Consider the following 17,721-nt stretch of genomic DNA (forward strand, 5'->3'; position numbering starts at 1 on the left):
CCCATCTGCCATCTGATTTCTGAATGGGCATTTTCATGACACATGCCAGTGATGTTAAACCTGATTCTGATTCTGATATAAGGGAAGTTCTTCCCATTCCACCAGAATAGATGGGCATCTAAAACCAGTGCTTAAAGATTTAATGAGATTTAAGAATGAAAATATTTAATGGGAAAGATTTTCATGAAGCTGGTGGTGGGTACATGTATGGAACAAGCTGCTGGAGGAAGCTGTAGATGCAGGTACAATTGTAATAATTGAATTTAGACAGGTACATGGATAGAAGAGGTTTAGAGGGATATAGTCCAAAGGCAGGCAAATGGGACTAGCTCAGATGGACATCTTAATCACTTTGGACACATTAGGCTGAAGTTCCTGTTTCTGTGAATGTATAACTCTATGAATCTTTGGCTAAGCATCCAAAAATTAATTCGTTGCTCATTGAAAACATTCTCTGAAATAGCATCTAAGGCATTTCTTTGTTTCTCACTGAACCTGATTCTTTCCCTTGGATATATTCATCTTGGATATAATCATAGCTGGTCTCCCACAAAAAAATACTCAGTGCACAATTTTTCAGCTTCTCCTTGTGGTCCAGCTGGACCAAAAATACTTAGGTAAAATCCAAGCAAATATTTAGTACCTCAAAAATAGATCTGAAAAGAACAATATCAATTTTCAATGAGAGAAATTAAGAGTAGTTACCATTGGACAACAGAGAGCTGGCTTTGTGAGGGGTGCATTTACAAAAACTCAGAGTGTGGTACTCATCTTTATGAAAACCAAACATTCAAAATTTACAGATTTCTAGATTGTTTTGTTACTATGTGTAGGCTACACTGGCATCCTATTTTATACAAAAGTAAGTCTTTAGCAAAGTCCTGGTCATCTACTTTCTGCAATTATTGCACTGCTTAAGTTCGCAGGCACTGGGAAAAGCCACAACAAGTAATGAGAACCCAATAAAAAAATCATTTAAAATGTTGACTTGTCATTAGATTTGTTCAATTTTACTAACGTTAGCTGCAAAATCTATTAACTAAATAAACAAGATTTGCACTGACATTTAAAAAGTTGTGGAAATTTTGTTGACATGGGAAGGAAAGTATGTGGGATGAGAGGCAGACTAGAGGGAGATGGGATGGATTGGGAGTATGTCTTTTGGTATGTGGATAAGTTTCAGCACCACAAACAGCTCCTTTGTGGAGCAGGCTCACAGGTTGTGCTCTTGAATGGTACATCGCCAAGAGAGCTACTGGGAAATCCCAAACTTCCTAGGCGGGTGAGGCTATTCCCTGGACAATCACTATCATGAGACTGTGAAGGAATTGAAGAGAATACTGTGGGCAAGCCTGCATCTCATTCTCGATGCCTCACTATCATGATTTAACAGAACTCACAACACCAAAATTCCACTATGATGCACCATAAGACACAACTTTGGAGAGAAAATAAATACATTACATTTTTCTCTAGTTTCTTATCTCACTGTGGGAAACACAGTATTTGCTCCTACGGGAGAGTGATTGTTACAATTATAAACAAAGCAAAATGTTTTAAAAATCTGTGTGACTGGCAAGTTTTATCCCTACCAGCAGAGAGTGTGAGAGGTGGGAAGGAAGAATTTAATTCTTATTTTGTGAACATCTGGTTCATCAAGGTGAAGAAGGTTAGTTCTGTGAAATGTAGTACTTTACAATTTTTTTAAACCTTCGTGCCTTTTGAATTACATTGCATTTCCTGTAGAATTAACATTTTTGTGTTATGGTCACATATCAGCTAAAAGTGTTATTGCATGTGGGCCCTGACAGATGCATTGCTCGTTCTGTCAATTAGAAATGGATTCAAACCCAGCTGGTTAGATAAAGTACCAATTTCCAGACTTCACCGCCAGAAAATGTAACTGACACTTTTGTTGTATAACTGTACTGCTACTCATGTTTTATCCATATACATGTCACATTTTGCTCACAGGTTCTGCAAGTTTGTGCTAACTTTGGAAAATATCCATAATGACTTTGCTTGCATTAACCTTTGAGAGTACTAGTTTCTATCCACAAGACAAGCAATGTTAACTAACCATTAAAATATTCGTATTTGCTCATGATAGCTCACATGAAGAAACGAGGCCTTGCTAGATTACTCAATTTTTTTTATTTTATTTTTATTTGGATAAGGAATTCACAAATATCATGTACTTTTTTCACACATATAACCTTTTCCATTTTTTTATATGTATAAAACTACAATTATTTATACATTCTTAAGTACACATTGAGATGATATAAAAGGAAAATAAACATTTAAGTAGATAATTATGTATTGTGGTAAATCTAACCTATTAGGCTAAGTAATGGAATTAGTTGTTAAGAAAAATGGTAATAATAGTTTCCATATAACCCTTCTGGACCATTTCCACTGGTCCAAAATGTTGTATATAAGCCTATGTATCAACCATTGTAGGTGTTTATATCCTAATTTGTTCATGCTTGCTCCTGTCCGCAGACATAATTATCCAATCGCTATGTACTTATTTACTTAATTTTTTCATTTTTTTATCCCTTTCCCAAATCATTCCCTTTACTTGTGTTAATTCTCTATTTTCCAAAAGAAAACAAAAAAAACAAACATTTAGACTAGGGGTGCTTACGTTAGCAATATTACTGTGTTGATGAGAAGAGCAGTATAAATCATTAGGAGAGTCATCTAAAGTCTGCTCGCATTGGGGTTATATATTCAATCCATTTATTCCAGATTTGATAAAATTTTTCTTTTTGAGTTCTCAGGGAGTAAGTCAACTTTTCCATTTTAAATATTTCCAAGGTAATTTCGTACCAATCTTCTAATGTAGGTGGTATTGGATTTAGCCATTTTCTAGTGATTGATTTCTTACTTGCCGCTAAGAGGGCCTGCAGCAACTTTATATCTTCCTTCTGTTCAAGAAACAATACATGCCCCAAATAGAGCGTCTCAAAGTTCAGAGGTATCTGGGACCTAAGTACCTTAACTAATGTTCTATGAATACCTTCCCAAAATAGACTTAATTTAGGGCAATCCCAAAAAATATGAAAATGATTTGCCTCCTTGGAGCCGCACCTTCTCCAACACATCACATTTGTATCTTTATATTTTTCCTGATATGGGGTCCTGAAGTATCTTATAATGTTTTTCCAACAATGTTCTCTCCAAGTCAAAGAATTAGTCGAGGACCATTGATTTTCTCCCAAGCCTCCTCTGAAAGTACCAACCCCGCTTCTTTCTCCCACTTCTCTTTAATATACAGTGTATTTACATTTTTAGCATGGGAGAGTATATTATATAATCGAGAAACTGATTTACTAGGTATTGAACTGCAAGCCGAATTCAGAATCTTGAAAAATTCTAATTCTACTGTTGATAGGTCTGTATATCTACAACTCTGGTTAACATAGTTTCGTACTTTAAGTTACCTAAAAAAGTCATTATGTTCTAGGCCATGTTTGTCCTGCAGGATTTGGAAACTTTGTAATACTCTTTTATCTATAAATGAGAGGTAGGTTGTAAGACCTTTCTTTATCCATAGCTCAAATCTTTTATCTCCTCTGTTGGGAAGGAATTCGGTATCATATGCACACCATCTAAAGAGTTTTAACATGTTATTAATTCCACATGAATTAACCACCTTCTGCTATGCTTTTAATGTAAGATTTATCCAAGAGTTTTTAAATTTTTCCAACTGGGCCATCAATCCTTTGTCAGCTATTGAGGCCTGAAGAGGAAAACTGTCAACTAATCCAAATTCTATTTCCTTCCATCTAGCCTTATATTCCCTATTACACCAATATAACAGAGGGGTTATCTGTGAGGCATAAAAATAATTTCTCAGGCAAGGAAGAACCATACCTCCTCCTTCCTTCCCTAACTGTAAGGTGTTATATCGAATTCTAGGTTTCTTTCCTTGCCAAATGAAGCGGGAAATCCATTTGTCCCATTCCCTGAATTGATTATCATCCACCTCCACTGGTAAAGTACGGAAAAGATACAATAACCGAGGAAGAATATTTATTTTTATAGTATTTATCCTTGAACTTAAACTTAAAAAGGGGATAAGATTCCATCTATGCATATCTGCTTTTATCTCTGAGATTAATGGCCCATAATTTAACTGTGACAGTGTTGAAAGATCCTTCGGCAGGGTTATTCCTAAATATTTTAAAGATTTAGCTTCCCACTTAAGATCATATGTATCCTGCAATTTTTTGGATGGCGTATAATTTAGGAACATAACCTGTGTTTTCTTTACATTTATTTTATAACCTGATATTTTCCCAAAGTCATCCAACAGTGTAAACAATCCTATAAATGATTTTTCTAGTTCACTCAGATAGACCAAAACATCATCTGCGAATAACGCCACTTTCTGTTCAATCCCTGCCACCTTGATACCTTTTACGATTTCGCTCTGTCTTATTAGTTGGGCAAGCGGTTCAATATATAGCGCAAAAAGGAGAGGAGAAATTGGGCATCCCTGTCTAGTGCCTCTTTCTAAGATGAAGGAGTCAGAGAGGTCCCCATTTATCTTAATTCGGGCTGTAGGGCTGTCATATAGAGTCTGAATTACTTTAATAAACTTTTCTTGAAAGCCGAATCTTCCTAACACTCTGTATAAGAATGCCCAACTAACCGAATCAAAAGCTTTCTCAGCGTCCAATCCTACTACCATTGTCTCTGTCCCGTTCTTATTAACCTGTTCTAATATGTGCAGAGTTCTCCTTATGTTGTCCTGTGTTTGTCTTTGTTGAATAAATCCAGTCTGGTCTAAGTGGATTAGGCCAGGTAAAAGCTTTTCCAATCTACGCACTAATATAGATGTAAATAGTTTGTAATCTAAATTAAGAACACTAATTGGCCGATAATTGCCACATTCTAGTTTATCCTTACCCTCTTTAGGAATAACTGAAATAATCGCTTCTCTCCAGGAAGGTGGAGTTTCTCCTCTCTGCAAGATCCAATTAAAGGTGTTAAGTAGTAATGGGGCTAACTGTGTCTTCAGGGACTTGTACCACTCTGAGGTAAACCCATCAGAACCCGGGGACTTTTCAGCCTTTAACCTAGAGATGGCCACGCTCAGTTCTTTGACAGTTACTGGTTCTAATAAACTTTCATTTTGTAAATCTGTAAGTTTAGGTAGATCTAAAAAATTCAATACACTGTCTATATAGGGCTCATTGGGGGCCCGGGGTTGGGAGTACAGCTCTCGATAATATGTTTCAAAACTCTCTTGAATTTTCCCTATTGTACTCTCCACAAGCTTTGTCTTTGGATTCTTTATTTTATGAATTGTATTGTCTGCTTGTTGTTTTCGTAATTTATATGCTAATAATCTAGCTGATTTACCTCCTACTTCATAATTCTTTTGTCTCAGGTAAAGAAAATTTCTTTTGAGTTTCCAACGTATAAATATCGTCAATTTCACTTTGCAATTTCCTAATTTCCTGTTTTTGATTTGAATTACTTTTGTTGCTATCTACAACTTGAAGTTGTTTTAATTTTCCTTGAAGGTCTGCTAATTTTTGTGCATTGATTTTTTTCATGTGAGTGGTAATGGAAATAATTTTCCCTCTCAGTACAGCTTTCAATGTATCCCATAAGAGCACTGGTAATGTTTCTCCCGTGTCATTAAGGTCTAGATATTCTTTGATTTCTCCCCTTAATCTCTCCATTACTTTCGGGTTATTGAGTATATGTGAGTTTAGCCTCCATAGTGTTTTCCTCATTTTCCTTTCCAGGATTAGAGACTTAGAGACTGGGCTATGATCCGACAGATCAATTGTTGCAATATTACAGTTTTTTATTCTGAGTCTATCTGTATTAAAGATAAAGAAATAGTCTATCCTTGAATAGGCTGAATGAGGGAAAGAGTAATATGTATAATCTTTACTAGTAGGGTGTAATTCCCTCCAGACATCTATAATTCCCAACTCCTCCAACAATGAATTCACTTTCCGAGTCAGAGGTTTATTCTGAGTAACTATTCTTGAAGAATCTAATGTAGGATTTAATCTAATATTAAAATCCCCTCCACAAATTACTACCCCTTGAGAACTGACCATTAGGTCAAAAATGTGTCTATAAAATGACCATTCACAACCTGGAGGAGCATAAACATTCAGCAATGTTATTTCTGTACCTTCTATTCTTCCTGTGATTTTTACGAACCGTCCTTCTTTGTCTCTAGTCTCTGAAATATGTTCATAATTAAGAGTACTTGATATTAAAGTAGCTACCCCTCTTTTGTGACTCAATTTATATGATGAATAAAATACAAGCTTAAAGCCCATTCTTTTTAATTTTCCATGTTCAGATTGGCTCATATGTGTTTCCTGGAGGAAAGCTATTTGTGCCCTCTCTTTTTTCAATTTAGACATAATCTTATTTCTTTTAATTGGATTCAAAACCCCATTAACATTATAGGAAATTATTTTTACCAATTCAGTTTGCATTTTTCTCTAGTAGAAAAAAAAACACTCTCCTTTTCTAACGAAACAGTAAGCAATCCCTTCTCAACAGTAAACCAAGACATATAACCACACCCTAGACATTTTTGAACGTGCAACATTTGAAAATTTTTCCCGACTTACCACAGTGAGGCCTGAGCACCGACCTGCCTCAGTTCAGAGGGATAACCTCTATCTTCACCCTGTGTTAGAGGGCCCTCAGCAGTTTGAATAATCATAGAGAATTTTCTCCTATTTACGTCTCGACCATATTGCTATCATTCAAGTTATTCCGTCTAGTTTATTTTCAGTTACCAGTTTTCATTTTACCTTTAAGTCCGATTTACTCTTTTCAGTCATTTCTCTTAATTAACCTGTGTTCTCTGTACATTCGCGTCTGAATATTTGCAGCTTTTCCTTGTAGTTTGACACTCTGGTTCGAGTGGAGCGTCCTCGCCCCACTAACTGCCACGAATTCTGCCGAATCCTCTCCAGTAGCGACTCCGGTTGGGTGATAACTTTAATAGGTAGTCCCCAGTCCACCAGGTCCAATGTTGCCTCCTCCACCGTAGCGTAAGTTTTTGCCCCTTCGTCGTAAAAGACTCTCAGCCGAGCTGGATACAGGGTCTGGAATCTGATGTTGTTTTCCTTCAGGACTCTCCGTGTTTCCGTATATTCCTTCCGTCTGGCAAGAATCCCCAGTGCGTAGTCGTGGTCTAAACTGATTTTACAGTTGTTCTACATGAAACCTTTCTTTTGCCATGCCCTTTTAAGCACCTCTTCCTTCGTTCTGTAACTGAGAAATCTGACCAGAATCGATCTGGGCTGGGCGCCTGCTGGAGGCTGTGGTGTCAACGCGCGGTGAGCTCTTTCTATCTGTAGGTCTTTTGCGGCCGGTATATCAAGGTTCTCTCTAAGTAGCTTCTCCACGAAGGGAATCATCAATCCGGGTTTACCTTCAGTTCCTTCGGGAATTCCATAAATCCTCACATTTTCCCTTCTCGAGCGGCCTTCTTGATCTATTAGTTTCCACTGGAGCTGGTCTTGCAGCTTCAGCATTTCTGCTATCACCTCCTCTGCGTTTTGTAGCTTCTCTTCAATTCCAACAATCCTTGCTTCGGCTTCATCTATCCGCGAGTTAGTTTTTACTATTTCTCCTTTAATATCTTCCAGCTGTTTGCTGTTATCTTGTCGGAACTCGCGAATCTCTCCAAGAATCAAGGACGGAGTCACCGATTCCCCCTCATTATCTCCGTCCTGGCTTGCCGTGGGGGAGCTAGGCCCGTCGCCTTGCTGCGTCTCTTTATGTTTATCAGCCTTCGGAGCGGACTTTTTAATCTTGTTCTTAGACATCATCCTTGCCCCTTTTACTAATATAGTTATGCAATATTAAGTATTTGTCTAAATTCGATTATGGGGCAGTTTACCTTCTTTTTTGTCGAGAGACCTTTTCCTTACGCCGCCATTCCCTTGATGACCCTGAAGTCCCCCCGCTAGATTACTCATGATATTCCTGGATTAAATTGGCACTATACACCATGTGGTTCCTTAAGATTGACATAGCTGGGGGTGGTAGTGGGGATATGCTCCCACTATCTATGAAATGTTGCCCATGGAGTGTGCTCAAACAGCGACTGGGCTTGTATACTCTGGAATTTAGAAGGCTGAGAGGGGATCTTATTGAAGCATATAAGATTATTAAGGATTGGACACGCTGGAGGCTGGAAGCATGTTCCCGCTGATGGGTGAGTCCAGAACCAGAGGCCCACAGTTTAAGAATAAGGGGTAGGCCATTTAGAACGGAGTTGAGGGAAAACTTTTTCACCCAGAGAGTGGTGGATATATGGAATGCTCTGCCCCAGAAGGTTGTGGAGGCCAAGTCTCTGGATGCTTTCAAGGAAGAGATGGATAGAGCTCTTAAAGATAGCGGAATCAAAGGTAATGGGGATAAGGCAGGAATTGGATACTGACTGTGGATGATCAGCCATGATCACTGTGAATGGCCTACTCCTGCACCTATTGTCCATTGTCTACTGTCTATAGCCTCTGACAACCAACTCCAACTCCTGGTCTTCACGTGTGGTTTAGCTACTAAGCCCATCAGAACCATTTCTACCGGAAGGGGGCAAAGATACCTTAAAACCAATGCCAGTTGGTCAATTTAAGTACACAGGTAATCTGACCGGCAAGTCCAAACACATAGCCAACTAGAGTTTAAGGTGAGTAATTGCATGGACAAAGGCCCAGCAAATGTGAGATGCAGGAAAGCACTCGCCAAATCAGTCCCTCCTTTCAGTAATATAAGTTTTATTTGCATTTTTTCAAGAATTTTATTTAGGAAACTACCCATTTTCATTTAGAAGACAAATATCGTATGGCCCAAGTTTGCATACTGGCTTGCATGTCGTATAGACAGCAGGCACACAATATTCTCGATCCCAACCAATGGAGGGTCACACATATAGTATGTAATTCTGTCTCTTATTTATTTACATTACATCACCTGCGTTTAGGGCAGCAATCTCTGTCTAGATCAGCAGTCTCTGTCTAGATCAGAAATCTCTGTCTAGATTTAGTCTCAGATTAGGAAATAACATTATGATTATGTTGAGAAGCATTCTCATTGGAGAATTTCATCTGCTGCGTGAGATACAAATTAGCGGGTCTGCATATAATCCCACACATTCTTGTATAGGCATGAAGAAAGAAGTTAATTTAGAAATATTCCCTTGTCCACTTCCAAGTATTGAATACCTTATATATTTGTCTTCTAAATGAATACAGGTAGTTTCCTAAATAAAATTCTTGACAGTGCAAATAAAACATATATTACTGAAAGGAGGGACTGACTTGGCGAGTGCTTTCCTGCATCTCACACTTGCTAGGCCTTTATCCATGTAATCACTCATCTTAAACTCGAGGTGGCTATGTGCTTGGACTTGCCAATCAGGTTACCTGTGTACTTAAATTGAGCAACTGGATTGCAACGGCATAATGCTTGTAATCTCCGAGAATGGATGTTCAGCCTCTGGAGAAAATTAACATTCTACCTCAGTGTTATTGTATGAGTTAGATTTCCACAGACATGTATTTAAGGTGAGGAGAGGAAAGTTTAGGGGGATGTGATAGGTAAGTTTTTCAGCAGAGGCCAGTGGGTACACTGCCAGGGTTGGTGGTAGAGCAGGGGTTCCCAACCTTTTACACGATGGACCAATATGCAAGAGTCTGTGGACCCCATGCTGGGAAGCCCTGTGGTAGAGGCTGATACAAAAGGTACATTTAAAAGACTCTTAGATGGACACGTGGATGTAAGAAAAATGGAGGTTTTAAAGGCTGTGTGGGAGAGAAGGGTTAGGTTGAGCATGGAGTAGATTTATTTAGGTTGATACAACATGGTGGGCTGAAGAACCCATACTATGGTGGACTGTTCTATGTTCTATTGCTAAAATGACATGACCAGTGTAGGACTTTCAACTGGGAACTATTTCTATATTGTTCATCAATATCCTAACACTAAATATTATAAGCATTAAGAGCTATGTAATGTGAGTGTGTGTATGAGAGAAAAAATATAGATGCCACTGAATGCAAGTTTAGTCTCCAGTAAAATATTTTAATTCAAAAAGTGTTTTGCAGTAATAATTAATATTTCTTTAAAATCAAGTTAAAGACTTTCATTGCTTAGCTCTTAAAAGAAATTAAAATACAATTAATTAGTAATAAAATACATGAACCTATCTAGCTGGTGGAGCAGATAAGAAATAATAAATTGCTGAGCAGTCAGTTGTTGAATGCTAAGCTGGTGAACATACATTTTGCTTTAACCTGGAATGGAAGAAAGGAAGAAAGTTATATTTCATTCTTTGCATCAGTCTTCACTGTGGAAGACATAGCAATATGATGGAAGTTCCAGGTGCCAGGGGGCATGAAGTGCGTGAAGTTACCATAACTAGACACGAGATCCTTGGGAAACTGTAAGGTCTGAAGATAGATAGGTCACCTAGACAGATGGTGCACACCCCAGGGTTCTGAACGAGGTGGCTGAAGAGATGGTGGAAGCATTAGTAATGATCTTTCAAGAACACTTGATTCTCCAATGGTTCCGGAAGACTGGAAAATTGCAAATATCACTCCACTCTTCATGAAGGGAGAGAGGCAGAAGAAAGGAAACTATTGGTCAGTTAGTCGACCTCAGTGGTTGGGAAGATGTTGGAGTTGATTATTATGGATGAGGTCTCAGGGTGCTTAGAGGCACATGATAAAACAGGCCATTGTCAGCAAGGTTTCATAGAACCATAGAACCATAGAAACTACAGCACAGAAACAGGCCTTTTGGCCCTTCTTGGCTGTGCCGAACCATTTTCTGCCTAGTCCCACTGACCTGCACACGGACCCTATCCCTCCATACACCTCCCATCCATGTATCTGTCCAATTTATTCTTAAATGTTAAAAAAAAACGCATTTACCACCTCGTCTGGCAGCTCATTCCATACTCCCACCACTCTCTGTGTGAAGAAGCCCCCCCTAATGATCCCTTTAAACTTTTCCCCCCTCACCCTTAACTCATGTCCTCTGGTTTTTTTCTCCCCTTGCCTCAGTGGAAAAAGCCTGCTTGCATTCACTCTATCAATACTCATCATAATTTTATATACCTCTATCAAATCTCCCCTCATTCTTCTACGCTCCAGGGAATAAAGTCCTAACCTATTCAACCTTTCTCTGTAACTGAGTTTCTCAAGTCCCGGCAACATCCTCGTAAACCTTCTCTGCACTCTTTCAACCTTATTTATATCCTTCCTGTAATTTGGTGACCAAAACTGAACACAATCCTCCAGATTCGGCCTCACCAATGCCTTATACAACCTCATCATAACATTCCAGCTCTTATACTCAATACTTTGATTAATAAAGGCCAATGTACCAAAAGCTCTCTTTACGACCCTATCTACCTGTGACGCCACTTTTAGGGAATTTTGTATCTGTATTCCCAGATCCCTCTATTCCACTGCACTCCTCAGTGCCTTACCATTAACCCTGTATGTTCTACCTCGGGTTATCCTTCCAACATGCAATACCTCACACTTGTCTGTATTAAACTCCATCTGCCATTTTTCAGCCCATTTTTCCAGCTGGTCCAAGTCCCTCTGCAGGCTCTGAAAACCTTCCTCACTGTCTACTACACCTCCAATCTTTGTATCATCAGCAAATTTGCTGATCCAATTTACCACATTATGATCCAATTTACCACATTCTGGGGAATTCAATTTACCATTCCTCAGGGGAAAATTTTTCCTGACAAATCTGTTGGAATTCTTTGAAAAAATAACAAGCAGAGACAAAGGAGAATCACTTAATGTTGTGTACTTGAGTTTTCAGAAGGCCTTTGACAAGGTACTACATATGAGGCGGCTTAACAAGCTATGAGCCCATGGTATTACAGGGCAAATCCGAGCATGGATAAAGCAGTAGCTGATTGGCAGGAGGTAAAAAGTGGGAATGAAGGGAGCCTTTTCTGGCTGGCTGCCAGTGACTAGTGGTATTCCACAGTGATCTGTGTTGGGACTGTTTCATTACATGTCAATGATTTGGATGATGGAATTGATTACTTTGTTGCAAAGTTTGCAGACAATATGAAGACAGGTGGAAGGACAGATAGTTTTGAGGAACTAGAGAGGCTGCAGAAGGACTCAAACTGATTAGGAGAATGGGCAAAGAAATGGCAGATCGAATACAGTGTTAGGAAGTGTATGGTCATGCACTTTGGTAGAAGAAATGAAAGGGTTTACTTTTTTTCTAAATGGAGAGAAAATACAAAAAAATTGAGGTGCAAAGGGACTTGGGAATCCTAGCGCAGGATTCCCTAAAGGTTAATTTGCAGGTTGAGTCTGTGGTGAGGAAGGCAAATGTGATGTTAGCATTCATTTCGAGAGGACTAGGATATAAAACAAAGGATGTAATGTTGAGACTTCATAAAGCACTGGCGAGGCCTCACTTTGAGTATTGTGAGCAGTTTTGTGCCCCTTAATTTCGAAAGAACGTGCTGAAACTGGAGAGGGTTCAAAATGATTCCGGGGATGAATGTCTTGTCATATGAAGACCCCTTAATGGCTCTGTGCCTTTATTCACTAGAATTCAGAAGAATGAGGGGTGGCCTCATTGACACCTATCCAATGATGAAAGGCCTTGACAGAGTGGACGTGAAGAGGATGTTTCCTATGGCGGGAGAGTCTCAGACCAGAGGACACAGGCTCAGAATAGAGGACTATCCTTTTAGAACTGAGAAGGGGAGGAAACTCCTTAGCCAGTGAGCAGTGAATCTGTGGAATTCTCTACCCCAAGCAGCTGTGGAGGCCAAGTCTTTATATATGTTTAAGCCAGCGTTTGATATATTCTTGATTGGTCAGGACATGAAGGGATACAGGGAGATGGCAGGAGATTGGGGCTGATGGGGTAAATGGCCTAATTCTGCTCCTATATCTTATGGTCTTAATTATTTCAACCAAATATTCCAGCATAAAATTGTCAATGCTCCTAACTGGAGATAACTGCTAATATTACAAAAATATGTAAAAGTAGATTTGTTGAAACTCCTGAGAAACCCTCTTAACTTGGGATTACAGTGAGGTTAATTTAAAAAAATAAAATATATAAATTCTTGGCATTAAGATGAAAGCCTTTATCATGTTCATCTCTGCTTCTGCATGAATGTCGTTTTATACTTGAGCTATCTTGGTAACTCAACTTATCCTGTGCATAATTTAATCACACTAGGCCTCCACTGCCACATTTCTATAGAGCAAATGAGCATAAAATCAGTGATTGATATATTAATGTCACAGTTTGTTTTTGTTCTTATTTAGGGAATCCTTTAGATGGCATGTGGTCTAGAACATTCAGTATAATAGATTTATTTTCAGTTTTGTTTCTGAAATGCTTAATAGGCAAACTTAATGTGAAAAACAATACCACAACAAACTCTACTCTATAGGTTTCCATGCTGCTATTTATTACTCATCTTGTGCACATACGCTCAGTAGTTATTATTTTTCGGTGCCTTTGGTAAAATATTCCCAGAACTGCAAATTGCAATATGTTATTGTCAAACACGGTGGCAACAATTCCATTGGGACTTCGCTGGAGTTGAAACATGCATTTAGCTGCATTAAGTGCTGCAGCTGGTGTATCTATCTTGCTTTCTCCCTCTGTCTCTGTCTCTCTCTCTCACACACACAAAATCACATTGCATAACCCACAATATACAAGAATACTCACTGCACCCACTGCTATCAAAATAGAAGAGTAGAAAACAAATCATATTTAATTGGTGTAACTTAGGGTAAACATGACCCCATTGAATGCATACCTCAGCACCAAGCATTTTCTAAACGAGATAAAATTCACATTAATTTTCATTTTAATTAGCTGCCCACCTAACGTAAGATCTTTTCCATAAAAAATGACCATAAATCCAAGCTTTCTCAAGCCCCATTCAGCAATGAAGTCTTAAAAAGATTAGATCCAAATGGGAGAATGGTGGACTGTACAAAGCAGCACTTTAAAACAGATAACAAATGAGGCACTTCCGAATAATTACTAAAGGCATAATTCAAAGAAATGGAAAATTGAAAGGGGGCATAAATTTAAGGTGATTGGAGGCAAGGTATGACAGACGTAAGTTCTTTACACACTGAGTAGTGGGTTTTTGGAATGCCGTGCCAGGTTTGGTGGTAGAAGCAGATACATTAGGTCCATTTAAGAAACTCTTTAATAGGCATGTGCATGATAGAAAAATGGAAGAGGGTTATATAAGAGGCAATAGTTAGACTAAGCTTAAGGTATGATTAAAGGTTGGCACAATGTTGTGGTCTGAAGGGTCTGTACTGTGCTGTAGTTTTCTATGTCCCCATTTCCAAAATAGGGAAAAATATATTTAGTTGAACGCATAGTATGCGTGCAATCTATTCTATACAAACTGTTTGGAAAGGAATTAGTTGAAACATCCGATAAATTGGATGATAGAATTATTAATGGAAAGTACAAGTATAATAAGGAAAAAATTACCACAACAGAGTTCCAATATATGGACGAACAGCGTGGATGTGAGATGTGGAAGATGACTCAATAATTCTCATGATTGTAAACAGAAATTGCAGCATGGATTAACTGATATGTATGACTAGATCCAAAGAAAAATTGTATATAGAAAACGTCCAAATATTGGTCCAAATATTTGTAAGTTGAGTGTTAAGGATGCTGTTATTCTGTATCTTGGTAAGTCACTGGTTATTAATCTATTTGGCCTGTACCACACTCCGGTAACACTTCTGCTGCTAAGTACCAAAGCAATGGAAGTTCAACTGCAGCTTTTTGCTGACATTGTATGACATTATCAGCCAATAGATTGACGGCAGCCCTTGTTTCATAGGGGCAGCTGTGAAGCAAATAATCCAATAAGAATGAGAGCTGAACAATGCCAAGAATAGTATCAATGAGATATGAATAATTGTTGGCTGTTTTATTCAAATATTCTTCACTTATGTCTCTGAGAACGAAAATATATCATTACACTGTGAGAAATGGGCAATACTACCTAAGCATAGTCTATCAATAATAAAATCGGAAAGCGTTAAAATTAACAGAGGTGTTTTTTAACAATGAGAAAGATATGTTATAATTTCAGAGACGTGAAATAAAGTGCCTTCAGTATTAATTACAGTGTAACTCCGGCTGTGTTCGTTAACTGGTAAAAAGGGGGTACTTCCATTCAGAGAGGAGCCGGTTGCAGTGCACAGGACTGTAAACAGTAAAGAAGGGCCTCGGCCCGAAACGTCGACTGTTTATTCATTTTCATAGATGCTGCCTGACCCGCTGAGTTCATTCAGCATCTTGTGTGTGTTGCTCTGGATTTCCAGTATCTGCAGAATCTCTCGTGTTTATGCTTTGCTCTTGGCCGTTCTGTTTTAATAAAAGCGAAATTGCCTGCAGCGGTGATAGCAGAAGGCATTTTACTCCCCGCCGCCCTCCCAGAAGAATCAAGTGCCCGCCACTCCGTTCCACCATCCCCTCGCATCCCTGGAGGTGTTGGTGATAAAGTGCTTCGTCTGCTCAAGGGGCGGGATGATATGATAACGCTGTCGCCAGCCGCCACACGGCCCAAGGACATAGAAGCCTCGGAAATGCATCAATGTCAAAAATAAATTCTCGGGTCACCTTTATACATTGTACCACAGTACTTTGCCCCAAGTGATAAAGGAAACATCTCTTCAGAAAAATAATTTCATTAAGCAATGTGCTTGGTATGCACAAGATTAATATATGCAAGCATTTATTAAACAGCATAAATATGCTTCAAGGAAATTGTTACAAATGCGGCAATGCCCCGAAGCTCGTATGTGATTTGTTTCACTAATCAGTGGCTCCCGAGAAGTTAAGTCTTCTTTTCGCTAGGACCACCTGAGCCGTTAGCTCGTCGGAAGCCGAGAAATAACACTTCTCCAGAACAGAGGACAGTTTCTTATCCACTGCAGTTGTGCGGCGTCTCTCACAGAGCTGAAACCAAATTCACTTCGAAAAACACACCCTTACTCTCTGAGCCGAGCAAAAGGTACGGGGGTTCAGCCTCGCAAACTGGAGGGACTGCCGCATTTGCGACTTCTAAAAGGATCTTTGTTAACTCGTCATCAATTTAAAAGTGCTTACAAAGATTAGCAGGCATCCCAATCGAGCAGGCTAGAGTCAATCGACCTTCAATATTGCAGGTGGCAGCCGAACACAATTGGTGATATTGGGGCTTGCAATCGTTTTGCATAATTATATGCATCATATTTAACGTGTGAGGAGTAGTTTGCATACAAATATATACAAGCAAATACAATATGTATGAATCACGTTTAATGTATGAGGAGTACTTTGTGTACTATTATATACAAGCTGATAGTGTATGTGTGTCGTTTTTAATGCCTGAGGGGTAGTTTATATTCAGTTATATACAAGCAGATACAATGTGTGCGCATCATGTTTCGTGTCTAAGGGCAAAGCCCCCATTGCAGAACTCACCGAAAGTCACTGTAAGGGTGGATAATCCATGCTCCAGCCGATTTCACTCTCTCCTGCTCCCTTTCCACAGCCTTCTGGCTGCCAAACATTCGCAGGGAAAACTTGTTAACCCCCGGCTGAAGCATAGCCCCAAACTGCCTCTGCATGAAGCTGGCCTGGCTGCCGCTCTGCTCGCCATCCTCGGCCAGGATCTGCTCGGCGCCCTCCGACATGAGAAAGCTCACGGAATTCCTCTCCTGCTGTTGAAGCTGGGACGATTTCCTGCTTGGAGCGGCAGAGAAAGCCACTTTGTTCTCTTTCTTCTCTTCGTTCTGCAAGGAGCCTCCTCCTTCCATGTCTGGTTTCTTCTCCTCGCCCTTGTCGTGTTCAGCCCTGTTGATGGAGGACTGACTTCCTTGGGTCATCCTAATATCACCGTTCGTGTTGCATTTCATGTTCACGACCGTCTCTGCCTCTCCCCGGTTCGGCTCCCCTTGCTTACTATCGTTATTATTATGTCCTCGGCTGCCTCCCCCTCCTGGAGTTGACGACATTGCCTTCATCCTGATGCTTTTGCTGCGAGTATCCTCCTCGTTGTCATCCTCTTCGTCCATGATGCTCGATTTGGGACCTATGTGCTGAGGTAGGCTGTACAGCCTTCTTCGCATAGTAGGACGCAATTTGTCCATGGATGCTGATATGGTTGGAGAGGTATGCTTTGACGTCTTATGAGCTGGGTGTACGTGACATTTTTGCTTAAGTGGCGCGTGAAGCCAGGGACGTGGTGTCCTCGTCCATACTTCTCGAGAAGGTGAACCGACCCACCAAGCTACATCTTACATCGCCCCCGTCCCTGCCCCTGTCCACCTTAAGGTGCCCATTTAAAGTTAGACGGGGAAGCGCGTTGACATTTTCGTTCCGGGCGCACACAATCTTGAGAGCTGGCCTTCGTGCGCAAATTGTCTGCAACACTTCGCCAAGGACGATTTGGGATTACCTGGTGAGGGGGGGGGGGGCTTTTTCTTATATATATAAAAAATGCCTGTATTTATGTAGCGCCCTCAAGCGCCTGTTTAATACTGGCTGCGTTTCACAGCGGAATCCGGTTTCAGTTACCCGGTGTTGCTTAGGCGCTTGTTAATGCGCGAAATGAACCTAGAGGCTGGGAACGGGCGGGAGGAGACGTGCGCACAGCATGACAAGCTGTCG

At 39.8% G+C, this 17,721-nt stretch overlaps 1 protein-coding gene across 1 annotated transcript in view; it reads right to left on the reverse strand.

The window, feature by feature from the left end:
- The window catches only part of hcn2b (hyperpolarization activated cyclic nucleotide-gated potassium channel 2b), a 161,939-nt gene extending 144,738 nt beyond the window's left edge, over nucleotides 1–17,201 (reverse strand). The window contains exon 1 of the mRNA XM_072243884.1: nucleotides 16,534–17,201. Within this exon, the coding sequence (XP_072099985.1) occupies nucleotides 16,534–17,201 (668 nt within the window). The remainder of the gene's footprint in view (nucleotides 1–16,533) is intronic.
- Between the last annotated feature and the right edge of the window lie 520 nt (nucleotides 17,202–17,721).

The sequence above is a fragment of the Mobula birostris genome, chromosome 26 (genome assembly GCF_030028105.1).
Source record: "Mobula birostris isolate sMobBir1 chromosome 26, sMobBir1.hap1, whole genome shotgun sequence".
Taxonomy (NCBI): Eukaryota; Metazoa; Chordata; class Chondrichthyes; order Myliobatiformes; family Myliobatidae; genus Mobula; species Mobula birostris.